The following is a 22,885-nucleotide window of genomic DNA, read 5'->3' on the forward strand; positions in this document are numbered from 1 at the left end:
GCCGTTCCGGCTTGGTGGCGCAGTCTGAACCTAACCCCCGGAGCACTTCGTCCTCCTCTCGGCGTCCCCGCTCCCCCCACTCTCCTGCCTCCTTGAAAAGAGTACGTCGGTCTCATCAAAGACCAGTCTGCGAAAAATGAGCAAGTAACGGGTGCGGCAGGACTCGCCTTTCCACTCTGCGGTTTATCATGGAGCGCTTGGGTGACTCAGGTGGAGGGGGTCACCGCTTTAGTGACACAGCGGGCCTAACTGTCCTTGTTCAGTGTGGCCGGGAGGCTGAGCAGTGGGGAAACCCAGCAAGTCTTGTTTCTACCTCTCCCTGAGAAATGACCTCATCTGTGCTGTTTTTGCTTAGTGGCAATGAAGGCAGAATGAGACCCGTCTCTGAATTCTTGGAGTCCTGGTTAAGATCAGAGCAGGCCTGCAGCCCTGCGGTCTTTATGTTAGAAGTGTCGCGTGCCAGAGTCCTTGGCACTGTGTCCCAGCCACTGCTTCTGCGCCCCGTTCAGACGGGCCCGGGACACCGTCTTCTGTTTGTGATGCCTATGTCCTTGTCTGGAATGCAGCAAGTCCTCAGTTACTTTATTATTGTTGTTTATTCGAGAAGTCGTGTCCGACTCTGTTATAACCCCATGGACTGTATGGCCCACCAATCTCCTCTCTCCATGGGTTTTGTCAGGCAAGAGTACTGGAGTGGGTTGCCATTTCCTTCTCCAGGGGACCTTCACGCCCCAGGGACGGAACCCTCATTTCCTGCATTGCAGGCAGATTCTTCACTGCTGAGCCACCAGGGAAACCCTACTTAGTTAATACTGGGATGCTATTTGAATCCTACTTTGGTTCAGCCGGTAAAAGCGTCTGCCTGCAATGCAGGAGACCTGGTTCAATCCCTGGGTCAGGAAGATCCCCTGGAGAAGGGGAATGGCAACCCACTCCAGTACTCTTGACTGGAAGATCCCATGGATGGAGGAGCCTGGTAGGATACAGTCCATGGGGTCACAAAGAGTCGGACATGACTGAACGACTTCACTATCAGTTTGTCTCCTTGGAAGGACTGAAAAGAAAGAATGGAATACCTCAATAGCTTCAGTACGCAGCAGAGAAAACAAAAGGTTTGCCAAAAGGAATGTCTCCTCTAATCCACAAAGCATTGAGCTGCTTCGAGAGGAATGTTAATGCCAGCCCCGAGCTGTACCGCACACCAGCCACTAGCATAGTAACTGGTTGTCAAGAGTAAATTGCAATGAGCTTTGTTGTAAATAAGATGACCAGTTCGCTCATCTCCACCAGATTCCCTTAGGGCTTCCACAAGCATGAATCACGAGGAAGCACGGAATACTTAAGGTGCTGTGTTTGGCTGGCCCCCAATTTATACTATGAGGTAATCAGTGTCAGGTCAGATCCGCCATCACCTCAGGAGCAGGGGACTTGGAAGGAGCAACGGAGAAACTCAAAAGCCTTGAAAGAGGGAAAAACAGAATTACAGTTTCAGCTGTCATTTATGGGGCACTTATACTGTGTTTGGTGCTGAAGTGGGCCCTAATATTAATACATAATATTCTCTGATCCTTACAGTGATACTCTGAGTTAGGAATTGTCATTCCCATTTCCTTGACAAACCACCTAAGTTAAGAGTGCTTAAGTGACTGTCTGAAGGTCACTTGGAGAGTCGGTGAAGTTGAGACTGGAGATTCAGTGGAGATGGTCACGGGCACCGATGAAGAAGCAGGAGTGCAGAAGATCTGTGGTCATTTTGTCTACTCCCCCCCGTGCCCTTCCAGATTTTTTTAAAATTTTACTAATTATAAAAACATTATGTATTAATGGTTAATAACAGCAGCGAAAATCCTCAGTATATAGGAAGTAACATGAAAAAACCAGAACCCTCTACTCTTACAGCTATGCCCTGTATCTACTCCCCATAAGAGAAGGTGCAGACGCGGTTCTTTATGTGTCTTTCCTAGACCTTCTGGTGTTCTCGGCAGGGGGGAGGGAAGCCTCGAGCATAACCTACCATCAGCCTCGGGATTTGGCTGGCCTTTTGTAGTGAAGGTGCAGGGACAGTGAGGGTCAGATAAGTGCCCGTCAGAGGGCAGTCGGTTCTTCTGGAACTGCCACCTTTATCGGGGGGCTTCTGTGGATCAGTGTGAAAAAGTCTCTGGGAGCTGGAGTCTCCCCCCCCGCGCCCCCCCGCAGAGCATCACATTCAGATGAAGGTCATTGGAGGTGAAGACAGCGAGCAAGCATTGGAAAAGAAGCTGCTGACGAGGCTTACTGTTCCTCAGCCTGGCTCCAGGCACACCCACGCCTTGTGCCTTTTGGTTTGGTTGTTGCTCCGGTGATGTGTTCTTGATATCTAGTACGTAAGTTGGTTAGAAGCTGGTAACATGTGTAAAATATCACCCTAGTGATGACCAACCCAGACAGCATATTAAAAAGCAGAGACATTACTTTGCCAACAAAGGTCCATCTAGTCAAAGTGATGGTTTTTCCAGTAGTCACGTATGGATGTGAGAGTTGGACTATAAAGAAAGCTGAGTGCCGAAGAATTGGTGCTTTTGAACTGTGGTGTTGGAGAAGACTCTTGAGAGTCCCTTGGACTGTAAGGAGATCCAACCAGTCCATTCTAAAGGACATCAGTCGTGAATATTCATTGGAAGGACTGATGTTGAAGCTGAAACTCCAATACTTTGGCCACCTGATGTGAAGAGCTGACTCATTTGAAAAGACCCTAATGCTGGGAAAGATTGAAGGTGGGAGGAGAAGGGGACCACAGAGGATGCAGGTGGTTGGATGGCATCACCGACTCGATGAACCTGAGTTTGAGTAAACTCTGGGGGTTGGTGATGGACAGGGAGGCCTGGCATGCTGCAGTCCATGGAGTCGCAAAGAGTTGGACATGACTGAGCAACTGAACTGAAGTGATGATCAGGAGTGGTTTCTTATACTCACTATTGTGGACTTCACCTTTCATACCCTGATGGAGAGAGTAGAGTTTTATTCTCTATTCCTATTTTATCTTCAGGAAGTCAGTCCATATTTTCATAAAATGGGCTGGGCTATTGTTACTATGAAAGAAGAGAAGGAAGTTCAAATTGTTCTGAGATTCAGAATATTCTAACCAAAAAGGGTCCTCCAGTCCAGTGGCTTTAATTTTTTAAGTTATAGAACCCTGGCCACAAAAAATTCTAATATGAAAAACCAATGTATAAGACAGATTAAGGTGCAAATTCTAACCTGTAGTTATCCTGAGATAGTTGCACAGAACTAGGGCTCTGCTGCGTCTGTAGTTTGAAAACCACTGATTTAGTCCGAGCCTCTTGATTTGGGAGATAGGAAAATCGAAGTTCAGAGTACTCAAGTGACTTGTTCAAGGTCACGCAGCTGGTTATTTGGAGTGTTGAGAAGGAGATAAAATCTCAAAAGTGTGATCTTCCTTAAAGCTTAAGACACAGCCCAAGTCTGGTTGTTCCCCCAACCAGAGTTGGATAAGAAAATAAGATGAGCCATCTAAAACAGCCACCCTGGAACTTCCCTGATGGTTCAGTGGCTAAGACTCTGAGCTCCCAATGCAGGGGGCCTGGGTTCGATCCCTGGTTAGGGAACTAGAGTCCATGTGCCCCAACCAAGAGTTTGAATGCTGCAACTAAAGATCTCGCATGCTGCAACTCAGACCTGGTGCAGCTAAATAGATAAATAAGGTACAGACTAGGTCATAATAGCAGTTACAGCACATAATGTTTTCCAACTCAGCAGAATTTTGAGAACTCCTGCCGCTCAACATTTCTTCCGGCCAGCTCTTTTGGTGGTCAGCATAGCATATTGCGGGAAGGCTGGATCTGTGCACTCAAGAGGGTTGGATTTGGGAGCAAAGATGCCTGTGTTCCTTCCCATCTCCTCCTTTCCTTTTTAACCATGGACAAGCTGCTTGATTTTTCTCATTTTCTCATCTGAAACATGTACCAACTTCAGAAGCTTATGGAGAAAGCAGAGTGAGATGCTGCCCACGAGTACTGGCCGGTTGCAGACGGATGCTTGACGAAGGCTGGGTGCTGGGCCGGTGGCGGCCGTAGCCGTAATGGTGGTGCTGGTTCCAGCTCTGCTTGTAGTTGAGACAGAGTTGATGGCTCTTCAGGCTGGGCTGGCATCTCCCTGCTCATTCTCTGATGCTTGATGCCTTGTCCGTATAGCACCTTTCTGCTCCAGCCTTCCCCTTGGTGCAATGGGAAAGTGTTATCCTCACTCAGCTGAGCTAAGGGCCATTCATGAATGTCTTTTTTTTTTTTTTAAACTATCTTTTTAAAAAGTTTTTAATTTTTTAATTGAAGTAGTAGTCTTGCCTGGAGAATCCCATGGAAAAAGGAGCCTGGCATGGGATCGCAAGAGTAGGACACAACTTAGTAACTAAGCCACCACCACCATAGTTGGTTTATAATGTGTTAAGTGTTGCTGTACAAGAAAATGGCTCAATTATATATGTGTGTGTGTGTCTATTGTGGTTCAGTCACTCAGTCGTGTCCAGCTCTTTGTGACCCCATAGACTGCAGCACACCAGGCCTCCCTGTCCTCCACTATTTCCTAGAGTTTGCCCAAGTTCATGTCCATTTAGTCAGTGATGCCATCCAACCATCTCATCCTCTGTTGCCCTCTTCTCCTTCTGCCTTCAATCTTTCCCAGCATCAGGGTCTTTTTCCAATGAGTCAGCTGTTTGCATCAGGGAGCCAAAGTATTGGAGCTTCAGCTTCAATATCAATCCTACCGATAAATATTCAGGGTTGATCTCCTTTAGGATAGACAGGTTTGATCTCCTTGCTGTCCAAGGAACTCTCAAAGAGTCTTCTCCAGCATCACAGTTCAAAAGCATCAAATCTTCAGTGCTCTGCCTTCTTTATGGTCCAACTCTCACATCCATACATGACAACTGGAAATAGACATATACATACCTTCTTTATCGTATTTTCCCTCCTGGTTTATCACAGAATGTTGAATATAGTTCCTGGTGCTACACAGTGGAAACTTGTTTCTCCATCCTATATACACCACTTTGCACCTGCTAATCCCAAACTCCCAGTCCATGCCTTGCCAACCCCCACCCCTTGGCAACCACCAGTCTATTCTCTGTGTCCCTGACTCTGTTTCATAGTTAAGATTCCACATATATGTGGTAGCGTATGGTATTTGTCCTTCTTTTTTTGACTTCATTTAGTATGATAATCTCTAGCTGCATCCATGCTGGCTGCAAATCGCATCATTTCATTCTTTTTTTTTTATTATGGCCGAGTAGTATTCCATTGTATATATGTACCATATCTTCTTTATCCATGCATATCCATGTTGACCTTTGATGATTTAGTCCTCGCTGTGGCCCACTGGTTCCCCCAGCTCACTAGCGCTGGCGTGCCGGGAGTGTGGTCTCTCTGTAAACATTTGCTGATGGAGGAGGTGCTGCTGTGCCGTCAGAAAGGGAAGAGCCCCCTGGGCAGGGCTCCCCTCCCCGCCCCACCCTACCCAGCGCTCTTGAACCCTCCTGTCTGTTCACCAGCCTCCCCAAGCCCTGTGCTCCCTCCCCTTGAACCTGCACCCTACTCTCCTTTCACCAGTTCCCACACCTTGGCCTTTGGTTCTCTGTTCACCCTGAATTCTCTTCCAGGAAGTTTCCTGGTCAGTCCTTCAGGTCGTCACCCAGTACCTACCTCTCCCTGGATGCACACTCAAGACAGATGCAGACCAGCCTTCCTCATCACAGCTAGGGGACACTGTCCCAGACTCAGAGACCACACCCTCAATCACTGTGAACTCTTCAAGGGGGTATAAACTGAGGTCAGGTGATTAGGGGAAGAACATGGATGCCCCATTAAAGCCAGCGCCTGGCTCTTTCCAGCAGTTTTGTAACAGGCAGCAGTCGTGAAAGCCAAGGGGCATGGAGGGGAGAGACAGCAGTCAGCAGAGGCCAATGTCTTCTCCGTAACGTGGGATTGTGTGTGTGTGTGAGCGTGTGTGCACCTCCACGGCAGACTGGGAGCCTCTTCTTGAGGTAACAGGGATAGCAGGCCGTGAGCTCTTTTTAGCAATAACTTCGTGGCTGGAAATAGAAAATTGGTGTCTATAGCTGGAAAATACTCTTTTCAGATACCATGTGGAGCAGTAGTTCTCACAGTGAATCCTGAATCCCGAGCAGTAGGATCACTGGGTGTTTGTTTGAGATGCAAATTCTTTGATCCCACCCCAGACCTACTAGACCTTTGTGGGGGTCTTTGGGGTTGGAGCCCAAGCAATCTTATGATAACTATCCCTTCCCCTGGCAAGTCTGATATGCTAAAGCCAGAGAACCACTGACCCTAGAAATAAGCTCCTGATCCATCACCCAGACGATCACTCTGATTAGGAAGGTGGTCTTGGGGTCTTTAAACCTAGATTACATCCTGGCTCTTGATTTGTCTTTATTCTGAGGCTGAGTGTGTCCAGATCAGAAGGAGTAGGTGTGTCTGATTAGATGTCCTTTAGTGAAAAGGTATCTATGGTTTATAGATAAGTGACAAAGGGTTAACTAATACCTTCTTCTAAATCAGAATGTTAAAAAAAAATAAATAGCTAATCAGAATATAACAGAGCAAATTGTTGGTTTTTTTGTGTTTAAGGAGATGTGTTGTAGCTTCCATTAAGATGCATTTTATGGGTAATAAATACTACAGGTGTATACCATCGGTATTTTTCACTGACTCTTGATTTCTGACTTTCGGATATATATCAAATATAGTTCTGTTAATACTAAACTTTGCATCTTGTCACTTTCTCTTTCCTTAAGGGAAATCACGGCCTATTTATTGAGCTATCGAATAAAAACCAATGTTTAAGCATTTTATGATGCTCCATATAATCTTTAGAAACACCTTGGATGTTGCAAAGTAAGAGTTAATAGTCATGGTGTATAACTACTAAAGGATAATTCTCAAATTGGGAGAAAATAAATCATCGGCTATAGATAATTAGATGAGTGAAAATTTGGGAATTGAATACATGAAGGCCCTTTCTATGATTTTAAGGATTCCAAGTGTGAAACAGAAGACCCTGGACTCCAGATTCTTGTACCTTAACTAGATTTGAGCTATCCTAGTATGAGCAACTCTAGAACATATGATGAGTGGATTTACCAAGTTCTTAGTAGATAATCCACATTAAGTATGCTTTCTGTATACTTTCTGGCTAAAAGTTTTTAGTTTCCCAAGGAAATGATTAGAATTCTGGAACTTGTAGTCAGGAAACCTGAAATTTAATCAAGACTTTACTGCAATCTGTAACTTTGGGCAACTCTCTATTGACTTACTGGGCTTTTAATTTTATATGTGTGTGTCTTTCTTTTCATCTATAAGATGATACGTGTTGGTTTAGATAAACAACGCCTGTTTTACCTCCACTGAAAGAAAAATAATTTTTACCAACATAATGGAAATCAGAATAAAAATAATATGCAAACTAAATTTTCAAGCTAGATTTTGCTAATCTGGACAAATTTTATATGCCTTTTAATAATTTTTAGTATAATCTTTCCAGAATCTGAATGTGCTTAGGAAAAAAGAAACTACAGCAAATTAATTCTTTTTAATTAATAATAGAGAAGATGATCTTTAAAGTTAGAATACGAGTTTCATGTTAGTTTTGGTTTTAAATAAACATCCTTGGTCAGAAACTTTTCTCAGTATATTTCCCTGGTGAGCATGCTGAAAATGTCACTGCTTAGTTTGTAATATTTACATAAACTGGGTCATTAACTGATATTTTTGAGTTTTCGGTTAGGTTATGGCTGCTTTCTTTTTTGTATTCTTAAAATGAAAAGTATAATCCTATTTTTTCTTACAGTGATCCGTATGTGAAACTTTCATTGTACGTAGCAGATGAGAATAGGGAACTTGCTTTGGTACAAACAAAAACAATTAAAAAGGTAAGTGTCCATCCTTAATTAAACATCATTTAAATCATAATTTAATCTGATTTAATTATGTCTTTGAGCTTTGTAGATGTTTTTGTTTTAAGCTGGCAGTATTTTTATTTTAAACCTCTCTCAGTATGAAATCTGTAAATTCAACAGAGATCAAACTTTTCAGTATTAATCTGAGACATTGGTTTTGGCTTTTGGTTAAGTGCGTGCATGCTCAGTCGTGTCTGATTCTTGGCGACCCCATGGACTCAGTAGCCTGCCAAGCTTCTCTGTCTATGGAGATTCTCCAGGCAAGAAGACTGCAGTGGGTTACCATTTCCTCCTCCAGGGGATCTTCCCAACCTAGGGATCAAACCCAGGTCTCCTATATCTATCTCCTGGATTGGCAGATGGATTTTTTTTTTACTATAAAAGCAATATTCAAAGAAGCATTGTTACCAGTAGCAATTTTTTTTCCCTGCAAAGAATAAAGCAAAAGATGGATTTGTTCTTGTTGACTTCTTAGTTTATGAAAAGAAATTTAAAGCCATTTAAAATATATTTAATGAAATGGAGTGGCTTGTGGATTTGGTAGGAACAAAGGGAATGGTTTAACTTAAAACAGGTATTACCAAAGGAAGCAAAATACTTGCTTAGCTACATGAAAACAAATAAAAAATCTTAACAGTAAAATTCTGTGTATATGTGTATATATGCGTCACTTTTCTAAATTTTACAGACATGATCTCATTAGATTTGTTTCCATAATTATACCTTAATTCATATTTCCTTGTTTTTATTTGCATCTATAAAATACATTAGAACATAGATTTATATCTATACTTATATCTTAATTCATCTACTCCATGTTTTTATATGTATCTGTTAAATCATATATTTACCCCATATTCGGGGCATTTATTGAAGATGCATGTTTTCTACCAAAAGTACTGTTCTTATCTGTGCTTCAGCAGTATTTATGGATCCCCGTTATTTTCCCCTCCCCATCTGTGGGGTAAACAATCTAATACACCCTGTGATAAGCAATTCCTGGAGTGCGTGAGGGCTTTTAAAAAATGGTTAACTCTTCCGGCTATTGTGCAGACGCCTGGGGTCTGTTGCCAGGTCATTTTGTGAAAGGAAGAGGCAGCAGTCAAGCGTGTCTCCCACCCGGCGCTCTGACTGGCCCTGAAAATCTGGAGAGTTTGGCGAGCAGGGCCGGTATTTTGATGGGTGGGGAGGACTCCTGCGGAGGACGGAGGCCATTGTTCCCTGTTGGGCGCTGTCGCCGGGCGGGGGAGGCAGCCAGGGACCTGGTTGCCCGGACGCAGAAGGAGCAGAGAACCGGAGCCGCGATCGGGGGGCACTGAACCGCGTTTCCTTCCGCGGGGAGGGCCCCCTCCTCCGCCCCACGGGAGAGGGTGCGCTGTGTGCCCGGCTCGGTTAGTATTTCTGTGCGGCGCGGGGTGTTGGAGAACCGTTTGCATCATCCTCTGCTCCTCGTGGGCGGGTGCCCGGCGCTGCACGCGTTCTGTGGCCTCACCTGTCTGCTCCTAACCCCACCTGTCCTCTGCCTCTCCCCCTCCGTCTCCCCAAGCGGGTCTCCTGGCCCCTTGCAGCCCCCGCAGCCGCGGGCTTGCAGCACCTCTCCCCTTCCTCCCTCCTGCTCGCCTTCACTTATTTACATCCCAGGCTCCATCCGGAACTAAAAGCCTGAGCCCGTTTTATTTAGGGTTCGATTTCCCCCTTGAGCTGTGGGTGGGGAAATTGCTAATTCTTATCTTTAATGCTAGTTCAGTGTTGTACACAGCCTATGTTTATTTTTTATGTTGTTGTTATTATTTTGCTGTTTCTTGCACTAGGTTTTACAGAAAGATAGATGGATAAAGGCAAATATCATTCTAACTTAAAAATCTCTGTAGTCCTTGGTGAGGGGGTGATTTTTCAATCTCATTTTTACGTACAGTTTTTGAGAGAGATGTTCATTTCAGAGCATAATGCTTGTCCAAATGCACAAACACATGTGTATATGTAGCCTTCCAGACTATGTTTCATCTTAGTTTCAAAGGCTGTTTGTCAGTCTTATCTTTTATCAAAGCTGAGGACAAAAGTGTACTTTCCATAACCTTGTGAGATGTATGCTTATGTGGATTGCTATGCAGATGGATGGATGGGTGTGGATGGATAGAGAAGAGGATTGAGGTATAGAGGTAGGTGAATAAATATATGTAAACCTAGTTATTTAGGGAGAAAGAGTTCACTTTTGGTTTATAACTGGGAGAGTTTTTGCATGTTATATAATCTGATCATCAATGTTGTTCTTTATAAAATGGTCTTTAGATTTCAGTATTTGTGTAAATAGTGAATAGTGTCACCCTTCTGCCACCTGCTTCATGATTCTCCAAAACAGATTTGTAGCAGTTTGAGAGAAGTGAACAAAGTCCATTTGTTCTTGATAGAATAATTGTATCAATGTTAATTTCTTGAAGCCTATCTTTATTTTCATGGTGATGGCATGAAATTTATGGTTTCTTATCTGTGAATTGTCTGTTTCATAAACACATCCCCTCCCCATCTAGTTTGGTGTATAGAATAGTCTGAGATAACTTAAATGCTTCTTTAATTGCCGTTTTGAAAATCTCTTTAGCTATGTTTTAGTGGGGAAAAAAAAGTTTAAGCAAATATGTGGACTGCACTGTACCAGTAACTGTTAACGTTGCAAAGACTGTAAAAGAAATTACAAGATGATTTCTCTTCCAGACGCTGAACCCAAAGTGGAATGAAGAATTTTATTTTAGAGTAAGTTTTTCTTTTCTTGGGGCGGGGGATCATAATTGTTATTGATGACTAGATTGATATATAATCTCAACAGACTCACTGAGTTACAGCTATTAAATTTTTATTACGAAATTCCTTTTAATATGAGAAAAGGTTGGGTAGCTTTCTAGTGTATCCCAGATTTGCAAAAACTATAACTAGTGGTAACGAAATCTGGACTTGTTTCATTTGGGGATCTTTGAGGGAATCAAAAAGAAAGTTATCCAAATAGCAAAGTTTATTTTCTTATGCAAATTTTTCTTTAAAAAATAAAGTAAAATTAAAACAGCAGCTTAATTGTTTCAGTGAAGTATGAGCTCAGTAGAAGCAGCATGATTAAAAAGAAGCCTAAAATTGATTAATCATGTTCCAATTTGGAAAGAAAATTTTTACAATTCAGTTATTAAGTGTGAGCATATGTGTATAATATAAAACTACATCTGCAGTTTAAATATCACCAAATTAGGCAAAATTTCCTCAACCTTTTATATTTAATATCTAGGAGAGCTATATGTAGAAATGACTGAATTCTGTAAATTAATGGAAATTACTTTTCAGTGAGTTTATGTGGTTGTTGTTTTTTTTTTTTTTTTTGGTGTTAAAAGTTTGAAACTATTAAGCTGCCCAGTTATTTATTTATTTATTTTTTTGCTGTTCAGTTATTTAATGGAAAATAGGGGTTTTTCTCTTCAAGATGAATTAATTTTAATTGTCTGAATAGCTGTGTTGTTAAAAACTACACTACCTCCAGAAGTATTATAGATAAGATCTTCTGATTGGTGTAGATTCCCAAAGCACAATATTACCATTAGACTGATGATAATGGTCCTGATTTCGTCCTTTCAGTCACAGCAGTATTTTATATATTTTATGTGCTCCGAACGTGGATCACTACATATGACATCTGTTTTCTATTATGTTCAGAGCTAAAATATGGCATTGATATTTGAATTCTTGGTGAGATCCTGTGTCTAGCCTCTACTGAACCTGAGGGACACACGGGCTTTTACATGGTGTCACCACCAGATGTATTTTTAAATTACTTTGTGAAAGACTGAAAAAGTAATGGGGGCAGATAGATGTTATTGGCCCGTAACTAACTCTCAGATATAGCTTTCCACTTGTAATACCCCAGACTACTTAGACTTCTTTCTGTTTGAGGGAAACAAAAATTAATTAAACACCTTGGCCACATTTCTGTAAATTTTACTACATGCAAAATTTTTTTCAAGTTATATTAGCCCTAAAGATACGTAAACTTGATTTTTTTGGGGAGGGGTCATTTAAAAATTTCTTTGTCCCGTTCATTGAACAAATCTTTATGGGGTGTCTGCAGCATCCCAGCCCCCGTCACGGCGTGTGGACGCACTGGTCCGCGCTGAGCTCTCAGACAGACACTGCCCACTCTCCCCCCACCACCTGCTTGCTCCATCTCCAGGTTAAGAGCAAGCCGAGGGGTCAGGAGCACAAGGCGTGTTCTCTGCACCATCAAGTGTTCTTTCACTGGCTTCTCCCTCGTGCGCCAGCTGAGGCTTAGTGCTGGGAGACCTGGGTCCCATCTCCAGCTCTCCCACTGACAGTCCTTCTGACCCTGGGGAAGCCACCTGAGGACTCACACTCCCCACGGGCTCCCCTAGTGAGAGAGGAGTCCTGACTTAGGAAGGCTGTTTCCAGGATTTATGTACAGGAATGGAAATAAGCATACATCGCATCTGACACTTGGGGCTGAAGGACGATTCCTGCTATTTCAGTGAGCTTTGGGAAAAGAGACAGAAAGAAGCGGAAAGACACCGAAAAGCCAGGGGCTCTGACTCTGACCCCGCCGTTGCTGGAAGAGGGGCCATCTCTTATTTCTCTTTTCTCTCGCGGCTCCACACGCGGGCTCTGTAGACGCTTGGGCCGGGCCTGCTGGAGCTCCTGGTTGCCCTGCATACTAGCTGCGGGCTCATGGGCAAGTTACTTTACCCTCCTGGTCTCAACTCCTCATTTGTGAAATTGGAGCAGCAGTTGTATTCATCATAGGGGTGCTTTGAGAATAAATGGGACCATGCGTTTTTTATATTTAGTAAGGAGACAGTGCCTAAAATGCATGCACACGAAGGTAAATAGCTGCTTTTTACTGTTTTCTTCATGATTTTTGATCGTTGCCTAAGAAATTTTCTCAGGCGTAGACCTTGATGAGGGTGTAGTCTTGGTATACAAGCATGAGGGTGCCTCTTTAGGGGAGATTTAGGAACTGTTAAAAACTATGTGGAAGTATCCTTTCTTATGTTAGAAAAGCAGCGCTTAAAAGGCTTTTCTTCTGATATGTCTAAATATTAGGCATAGAATAATATAGAAGTCAATAACAGGAAACTTCATAGATGGAAGAGCAGGTTGTTTACAGCGTACAATTGATTTGAGTGCTTTGTAAAGTATGTTATTCTTTCAGTCCCTTATTTCATTCCTTGGAATTATTTCTGCCCATTTAAAACATATTATTTCTGTCCCTTATAGGTAAACCCATCTAATCACAGACTCTTGTTTGAAGTATTTGATGAAAACAGACTGGTAAGTGGGTCCTAGTTTTTAATTTTGGCTTCATTTTTTTTTAAAAAAAAAAACTGAATTTTTTAGAGCACTGTATTTTAGAAATCTGTATTTATGTTGTACTTCTGTCAGTATACATGTCCCTCAAGAAGACCATTTTTGTCCCATTACTAGCTTAATGTTCATAATGATCAAGGCCATTACTCATGTAAGTGACCCTTCCAGGGTTTTTATGTATAAGCCAGACTATGTGATTGTGACATGTTCTGTATCAAATCTCTTTGGGAAAACAAAAATCTAATTAACAGTATACAGCAAAAAGGGAATATATTTAACAGGTAAAATTAAGAAGTTATTCTATAAGTGGTACTTTCTCAAAGGAAATTCATAGAAAGCACCTTCAAAAAACCAGAATGCTGAGGCATACATTTGCTGCAAGTAACGTTTTATATAGATTGATAGGAGGTAGCTGTATATTTTGTGTGCACATGTGTGCGTGCACACATATGTAACTGACACAACTTAGAGTTCATTTTAGAAATGGAATTTCAGAAGCAAATCTGGGTTAATACATTTGCCAAAATTAACTCCCTAGAATGTATACACCAAGTACTCACAAGGCAAGGTTTGCAACTATGAAAATCAATGTTATCATGATATGTACAAACTTTTAATGTACTCTCAGAAGTGGCATTGAGTTGACCAAACAGTTTGTTCAGATTTTCCTGTGAGATGTTATGGAAAAACCTGAACAAACTTTTTGGCGAACCTTATATTATGAATGACTGTAGTCATTGTATTCAAATCTGCTTTTGAGTTCCTGAACTCAATGTCCTGAAACTTAATGTCCAGTCATCCCTCAGTCTCCATGGGGGGCCTGGTACCACGACTCCTGCAGATGTCAAAATCCAAAGACCCTGAAGTCTCTAATATAAAATGGTGTAATATTTGCATATAACCTAAACACATTCTCCTGTATGCTTGAAATTTAGATTATGTATGATACCCAAATACAGTGTAAATGCTATGTAAATAGTTGCCTGTATGAGGCAAATTCAAGTTTTACTTTTTGGAACTTGCTGGAATTACCCCCTTTCCCCAATATATTTGATTCACAGTTGGTTGAATCCATGAATGTAGAACACATACATATGGAGGTTCAACCATATATTATTTGCTTAAAATAAATGTCCTATGCACCCTACTTTCTGCAGAATTCAACTGGAACTACTTGACTAGCTTAAGTTTAATAGAATATTTGATCTGAAGGAGACTTATAATATCTCCTTTAGTGTCCTGTCCTTGCAAATGAGAGAACTGAGGTCTAGAGCCCTTATGTAATTATGTAACTGCTAATCTCTTAAGTCTCAGGTCAGTGGTGGTGAATTTGTTGTTGTTTAGTCGCTAAGTCGTATCCATCTCTTTTGCAACCCCATGAACTATAGCCCGCTAGGCTTTTCTGTCCATGGGATTTCTCAGGCACGAATACTGGAGTGGGTTGCCATTTCCTTCTGCAGGGGATCTTCTCAACCCAGGGATCAAACCCACATCTCCTACATTGGCAGGCGGTGTCTCTACGACTGAGCCACCAGGGAAGCCAGTGGTGATGCATAGCCAAACCTTAACCCTTAGAATGGAACTTGGGAATATATTTGATCTCCTATGCCTGGTATTACTCTCCAAATTAGGAAATCAACAGATGTTGGCCCACCATCCTGATAGCTTTTTCTATTAAAATATGTAGATTTTCAGTGGTTTTGCATCAAAGTTGACATTTTATACCTTAGGTGATACTTAGTAGTACCGAATAGCTAAATCACTTTTGCTCTGTGTATGAAGTTATTTTCTTGTTAAATCCAATGAGAAATTCTGCTTGAGAGTACAGTTTTTGGCACTTCATCTCTTATCCAGCAAATACTGAATTCGACAAACGTTCAGCAAGTAACATCAAGTCCCTGGAGATACACATGCAGCCATGGACTAATTCTTCCTCTCATTTATTGAGTATAATAACACTTGAAGGTGAAGAAAGGGTCAACATTGGGGGAAAATTGCCTCCTGTCAGATGGGTTTTCACTCATTATTTTTCTTTTATTAAAAGAAATACACTGTAAAAAACATTTTTGTTGTCCATTATCTAAAAGAATGACTGTGGAGATGGCGTGGCCATGAGCCCTAAACTAGAGTTTCAAGCCCAACAGGGCTTTGAATGAATGCCAAGCTCTAAGGAATCCCACGTGAATACAAACTTTATCTGAAAAATTGTGTTTTGTGTACCCAGCTTTGCCCCAGGCCATCAGCAGTGCTGTGACTGTGCAGTGAACGCTGCTGTGGGTGCTTTTTTTCTTTGCTGGCTGTTAATCCAGCTAAGACAATACGTGACTGTGGTGGTGCTCGGCAGTTTTCGCGTTAAACAAACTGGCTTCCATTTCTCTCATAGAGATCATTTTTGGCATTTAAAACCCATGCCTTTAGAAAACAGGTTTGAATGTGGGTAAACACAGGGTTAATCCTCCACACCCTGGACTCCAGAGCTGTTGACAGAGTCATGCTTTGCGGATTTTAAAATAAAACTTTTTGTCACTCTTTGCAGCTTGGTATTCCCCCTTTGCCCCCCATCATTTTTTCTTTATTCCCTCCTAAATAAACCTCTTTTTTTTTTTTTTTAAATAACTGATGTTTCTGGCTCATGGAAAAGAGTATCTTTAAAACACACAGAATATATCCAAATTAGCTACAAGTCCGATGACAGTTTTTTGAACATGGACTTTCACTTTTATTACTTAGGTCCTTTCTAGCCCTTCAAAAGTAACAAGATTCTCTGTTTGTAACCCAGCTGGAGTGATACTGCTGACTTCTTACTGGAAAACAGTCTGCTCCAGGCAGCCTTTTTTTCTGCATGGTATTTCAGTTAATTTATTACAAAAGCCACAAGCAACAGGCTTCTTCAACTATCTTTCCCTTTTTTTTTTTTTTTTTGAGTGGGGGGATGTTGTTTTTTCTCCTATCTGGCATACAGGGGGAGGGGGGGGATGTTTTCTCCAGCTGGGTTCCTTTCCTCTGGCACTGCCCTATCTGAGAATCATATTATGTGTGAGATTGTGTCCCCCGCCCTCCCCATCTTTCAAATAAAAAAACATGTCGTGGTAGCCAGAGGCAGACCCCAACTGGCAGTAAGTTGGTCGCCCCCCTCCCTCCACTCAGCTATTTTGTTCCTTGTAGATCATGGTCTACTTATTTAGCGTTAAAGGGACATGCATTCTGTGGGGTGTGTAATCGTATTTATAGTACGTTTTATTAGTTTGCATTCCACCGTGGTAGTGTGGTGATATCATATGTAAGAGGGGCACGTAACATCCGATTGCTCCCGAAAGGGTTTTCCTGCAGCCCCTGCACTTTCCCTTGTCACTGCCCGGTTCGATGGGAGCGGGGGCTCCTCTGTGTGGCTGCCTTGGGTGCCAGTTCTCCCGCATCCGTGAGACAGCGCCCGGGTGCCCAGCTCGGTTTGGAAAGAACTGTCCGCGGAGCGCGCTGTGCTGAGATTTATAGCCGCATGGCTCGGCCTGTGTTTGCTGCCTTAGTCAGCTGTGAGAGCTCCCTGCTGGGGCCACTCCTGTCTGATGGAAAAGCAGCAGCTGGGAAGGTGCTGTTTCAGGCTCTTGCTGTTTAAAAAAAAGAGAGAGAGAGCGAGAGGGGGAAGAAAACTCCACTAAGTCCAGAAGCTGGCATTGGAGGGGGAGACCGCGGTCATGTGGTTCCGGCCACCCTACCCTCTGTCCCAGTGCGGATGAGAGCTTTCTGCTCTTATCCAATCATGCCTGGAATGCCGCTTGCCACTTGGGTTATTTCTGCTATCTGCCGCCCTTGGTGCCGCAGTGCTCACGCTTTGGCAGATGGAACGCTTTTCCTTGGAGTTCGTGTCTTTGGGGTTTGACTGCTGGCAGCGCCGGGCCTGTTGTTGCCTCTCGCCCTGTCCCTCCCTCGCCCTCTGGGCACCATGGCCCATCGGCTTCGGTTTCATTTTGGCTCCTGCCGTAGCAACACAGCCCCCGAGTCAGAGATCCTAGACCAGGAGGGAGAAGACGACTTTTTCATGGCATTCCACACGCTCCCGCGGCGGGGCGGCGCGGTGGCGCTGGCCCCGAGCGGAGCGCAGGACGCGGGCCTGCGGGGAGGCGTGGGCGCGCTCAAGCGCAGCACGTCCATGTTCATCCCGCAGCTGCTGGGCCCCGTGGACGCGCGGCCCACGCGGAGCTCGTCCGTGCAGATCTCGCTGCAGCGCAAGGCGGCCGACGGCGCCCCAGACGACGGCGACGCGGGCACGGAACTGCCCGGGGAGCCCCCCGAGGCCAAGAACCTCGACAACAGCGGCGGCGATGGCTCCCCTCCTGGGGGGCCCGGGGCTCCCGGCCCGCAGCTCAACGGCACGTGCGGCCGCCGCCGAGCGCCGGGCCCCGACGGCCGCGAGGAGGCCGAGCCGCCGGCCGTGCGTGTCCAGCACCGCGCGTCCAGCGCCGACGTGCGCCCGGTGAGGCTGACACCCTCGGGGGCTGAGGGTCAGGCTGGCCCCGCGGCAGCGGCGCCCGAGCCTAGGCGCTGGTCTCTGCAGCACGTTCCAGACGCTTCTGGAAGCTCCGGGAAGCGCTGCTTTGTCTTCCAGCTGCAGCAGCCGCCAGCCGGTGGCGGCGGGCCCGCGCCGGGCGGCGACTTCAACTTCGGCTTCACCGGCACCAAGGGAGACAGGTTGGTGAGGTATCCCCGAATCCGGCTGGAGAGGAGCAGCTCGTACCCCACGCAGCCCCGGGCCGAGCGTGGGAGTCCCACGGAGGAGCGCGGCCGCGCGGACCCGGAGGCGCCACCACGGGGCCGCAGGGTGGCTCCCGATGCCCACAGGACCGACGCGGCGGCCGAGAGGACGCCACAGGGCCAGGGCTGCACGTTTAAGATCAGGCAGGATCAAAACGCGGGGCAGCAGCACTTCAGAATCCTCGTGACTCGGGGGCCCGAGGAAGCCCCCCAGAGTCCCGAGGAGGACGCCGCCGCGGCCGGCCCGGCTTCCACGGGAGCCGGCGCCCCGGTAAGTGAGCCTGCGATGCCGTGCGTCCGCAGTAGGAAGGGGCTGATTCTAGCTCAGCAGGCGTATTCTGCAGCGGAATTAAAATAAACAACGCCCTGCTCCCTTCTGGGGCTTTCCCTGCTTCGGGCCAGAGTAACTTAGTGTGTTTGGCCAGGTTCTGGGTCCACGATTTGTGGTCCCGCCTTTGGTAGAAGTCCATGAAACTAGTTAGCCGATTTTAGAAAATATCGTAGCCTTAGGTCTTCAGAGTCACATAACTGTTTTGAAAAATCCGGACAACCCTTTCTCCCCCGTTTCCCTCCCTTCTCAATAAAAGAATTTTTAAGATGTCCTTACTTTTTAAGTGAATGTACAGTGCCCCAGTGTGTTGACATTGGAAATGCGTTAAAAAACTGCTTGCAGATACAGGCTGTGACAACACTCAGGTTTAAAAAATAATCCGTTCTAATCCAGGTGAGAGAATCTCAGGTTAAACTTGTCTGGTTTCTTCATAATTAAACATATGTCAAGTTGGACCCATTCATCTTCGTGGCCTTTGACTGTACAGGGCTGGCGCTGGTTGTATAATGTATTGTCTTAGTGGGGTTTTTTTTTTTTCCGTCCCATTAAGTAATAGTGAACAAAGGTAGCCACAGTTGTGGGCTGGGAGGAAACGTGTTTTTGAAACAGATTGGCCTGTGGGGCCAAGGCGAGGCGAAACTGATTGGGGACTTGTTAATGGTCGGATTGCACACCCCTGCAATTTAACACTGCCCACTTGAGTGTCTAAGCTGGACTGCTGTATATAGAATAGTGAAGTGCCCAGCCTCCAGCTGTGGAAACAGAAACCCAGCAACAGATTTTGGCCTTCATTGCGCCTGTGTTCTTGCTCGCTGCCTCCCAGGGAAATGGAGTACAGACAGACAGCTGCTAACTCCACCAGGCAAATGGTGACTCTGCAGCTTCCATGGTTTGTCCTAGGATGCGAAGTTTCACCAGTTAGCTTGCTTTTACTACTGCTAATCACTGGCCACGTGCTTTATTTTTTCTCAGAGGACAAGCTCCTTGTATTCTCAAGTGGGGTGGTTTTCCTTGAATTTCCTGTGACTGCTGGATTTCAGTATACGGCAGTGAAATGTCTAGGAGACTTTGTGTTTGGTTTCAGTTGTGAGTTGCGACTTTTCAAAGTGGATGACTGAGTTTGGCTGTGGAACCGTATCATCTTTTATTATTTTGTGTCGAGAAATATTTTTGGCTGTATCAGTTAAGTTTTATCACTGATCCATCATTGTCTTTCACCATTTTAAAGGCATATAATCAGGTGCTAAGTGTCAATATATTTTTCTTGTTAATATAACTTTATAACTGTTAATGTAACCGTTTCTTCTTTTCTCTTTTATACACCCTTTTCTTTTATTATCTCTAGCCCTTTCATTAGGAAATGCTATATTTTTGGTCTGAACCAATACCGTTTTTATACAGTGGTACAGATTTCAACAAAATTCTGATGATAGCATCTTACCTTCAGCCCAAGAAAGTACCATCACAACAGGTGTAGACCTCTTTGGGCCGCGTATTTTCATGCTGAATTTGGACAACCTACCACATGAATATTGACAACATGCATATCCTACGTTTTGACAACTTACCAGACTTTTAAATCATTTTGCAGTTAGGCGTTGAGGACAAACGGATTTTTATAATTACAGTCTCATTTGGCTTGACGTTTCTCCCGGGATTAAAAAAACAAGTGCAACATACCAAACACTGTGTGTAATTTACATGCAAGGGCCATTCTAACTTTCAAGGGCTGTTAGAGTGGAAAATAAAATTTCTTCACATTTGGAAATGTAAGTTCTAGAATAACGAGCTTTTTGTGGAAAGTAAGTCCCATCCAGAGCATAGTAGTTTTTATTTTTGAATTTGTATTTTTGTACACTTCTATAAATTTGCAAAGGGTTGGTAGGAAGCTGGCTTTTTCTTTTAAGCGAAAACTTGCTTCTTCAAGAAGCAGAAACAAAACTTGTCACAAAACTGTCTGCTCCATTCAGCACTCCGTACGTGTTTCAGATGGGCAGGGGTGTTAAGAGTAGGCAGCAGCTGCGACGGCCTTATTTATCTTGAGGGAAAACATTCACTTGGGCGTCTGCAGTCTGGCCGCCACCAGGCTCTTTTGACGTTTCAAATATCTGCTGCTTTGGACAGAAGGGCATTTCGTTATTAGTTTACATGAAAAACCGATTACAGTCAGGTCTTTTGAATGGTGTCAAAAATCTTTCTTGATGGGGAAAACCTTTCAAGATTCCTTTGGCAAAGGTGCTCAGATATCACGATCCATGCCTTAGACCTTATTACAAGGTTATTTTGTTGAGAACTTTGCTCTGTGCCTCCCAGACATCCTGTCATGACTGTCACGAATAAATTTAAAATGCAACATGATTGTCCAAAAAAAAATGCTAATCAGATTCCAGGGACCTCTTGTGATCCTTGATTTTTTTTTTCCTACCCAGTCTGTGATGTAAGACAGAATTGATTTTTTTTAGAGTTACCAGTTACAATGTTACAGTATTTCAAAATGCTTATAACTTATCGGTTTACTTTGTAGCATTTTGATGGTTATTTAATGAATAATGTAGTTATTTTCTTAGATTAGTGTTTTGAGTTCCTTGGTTGGGTTAAGCTTCCTAACTGCGTAATAGTGACTCTGAAGAAGAGGGATCCTGTTTATCAGGGGTTTCTGTGCCCTTTCCCGATGCTTGCCTGCATAGTAACTGCTCGGCTCTGCATCCTACAAGTTTTAGGAGCTGGTTTTCTAATCCCATTAATAATGCCATTAAGTGTTTAAGGCCCACTGTGTATATAACATTACACTGGGTCCTTGGAAAGTTTCTGGGACTCTCTGTTTCTTGCTGACACAGAGTTCATAATGTAAACAGAGATCAAAGGGCCGGGGGCAGAACACTTCTGACACCCACACCATACGCTACAGGGAAAGAGTGTTCTTTCTTTACTTCTTCCGAGGCTCTCTGAATTTACCCCTGTGCCCTTCCCATGGACACCCATGTCACAGAAGTGGCGTGGGGGTCGTCTGTGACTCCCAATTTGTTTTACTGAACAGCAGAGGAACACCCAAGCTATTTTTCTTTGGGGAGAATTTTAGTTTAGATCTCTTTTAGACAGGGTGATTTGACTCTACAGAACATTTTTGACATTAGTATTAGTTGGTGTCTCCTTTTTACCTTAAAAAATTAATTCTAGGAAAATATGTACAAGCATTAGTCCTTCAGTCGTGTCTGACTCTTTGCGACCCCATGGACTGTAGCCCGCCAGGCTCCTCTGTCCATGGAATTCTTCAGGTGAGAATCCTGGAGTGGGTAGCCATTCCCTTCTCCAGGGGATCTTCCCAACCCAGAGATCAAACCCCGGTCTCCTGTGTTGCAGGCAGATTCTTTCTTTATTTAAAAGCACCACCACCACCACAACATAGTGAATTTTAAAAAAGCTAGCAGTCCTTTCATTGACTTGGTCTCTGATCAGATTCTGTGAACTTTTCTTCTCAGCTGTCTCTCTCAACATGGTTCTATACGAGCGTGTTCCAGTATTATGTAACTCGGAATTTCACCTTAGAGGGATTAGTGAAAAGTGTAGGTGATAATGTTGTAGGTGGGTACACACAGAAACACAAAGGGCTTGTGGGTGATCACTCATGTCTCTGTAGCACTTCACAATGAGTGCCGGCCTTTATTTCACTTAATATAACCATCCGCCTATCTCACTCAGCTTTTCCGACCATCACGTAGCAAAATAGTGTTATTTCACTGTTTCCAGTGAAGGTATGTGGTACGGTCATTAGGTGTGATAACTGATGACACACCCCTAATGACAGTATCACATTCTATCATTTTTTGTATCTGTGCAGAATGGGAATTTTAGAAATATGTTTCTATCTTTGCACATAAAACACCTGTGTAGCAGCTCAGCTTTATGTGATGTGACGTTTTAATGCTGAAGATTCTAGAGATGGCAGCTTCAGTGGGTGCCTCGGAGCACTGGCCTCTGCAGATTTCTGCCATGTCCCAGGAAGTGAGACTCCCTCTCTGAGCGTTCTCCCTTGTTAGTGAAAAAGGAGGCTAAAAACACCCAGGTCATGGGTTCATGGTGAGGTTTCAGTGCGGTGTTGTGTTGGTCTTCTCCTCTCTTACCCGCATCTCTGTAAGGCACACACTGTACCCCGAGGGAGGCGATTGGGTGGCTGTGAACAGTCGGTTTTGATCACAGGGCCACAGAAATTTAAGGAATACCTGGAATTGTTTGCTTTGGAAACTGGCTTTGATCTCCTGTGTCCCGTTATGTCAGCCTTCCCGAGTGTTTGCCCCTCGGATAATCAGCATCACAAGGCCTTAACAGTGCCCTGTGGTGACACAGGCCTTGAAGAGACTGCAGTTCGTTCCTCAGCTCTGCCTCGGACAAAAGGACCTTTAATTGTGCTTGTGTGATTAAATTTTGAAACTTAAATGTAGTTATATCTGCTCGCGTTTCAGACATGTTGTTGGTTTGCCATGTCATTT

The 22,885-nt window shown here is 44.0% G+C and overlaps 1 protein-coding gene across 9 annotated transcripts in view; it reads left to right on the forward strand.

Moving 5' to 3' along the window:
- The window catches only part of NEDD4L (NEDD4 like E3 ubiquitin protein ligase), a 365,586-nt gene that overhangs the window by 195,660 nt on the left and 147,041 nt on the right, over nucleotides 1-22,885 (forward strand). For 8 of the 9 annotated variants that reach the window (XM_061131047.1, XM_061131038.1, XM_061131046.1 and 5 more), the window contains 3 exons: nucleotides 7,858-7,939; nucleotides 10,676-10,714; nucleotides 13,229-13,282. In XM_061131047.1, the coding sequence (XP_060987030.1) occupies nucleotides 7,858-7,939; nucleotides 10,676-10,714; nucleotides 13,229-13,282 (175 nt within the window). Of the gene's footprint in view, nucleotides 1-7,857; nucleotides 7,940-9,221; nucleotides 9,358-10,675; nucleotides 10,715-13,228; nucleotides 13,283-22,885 lie in introns of those variants that run through there. The other variant, XM_061131044.1, reaches the window with a different exon arrangement.

The sequence above is a fragment of the Dama dama genome, chromosome 27 (genome assembly GCF_033118175.1).
Source record: "Dama dama isolate Ldn47 chromosome 27, ASM3311817v1, whole genome shotgun sequence".
Classification (NCBI taxonomy): Eukaryota; Metazoa; Chordata; class Mammalia; order Artiodactyla; family Cervidae; genus Dama; species Dama dama.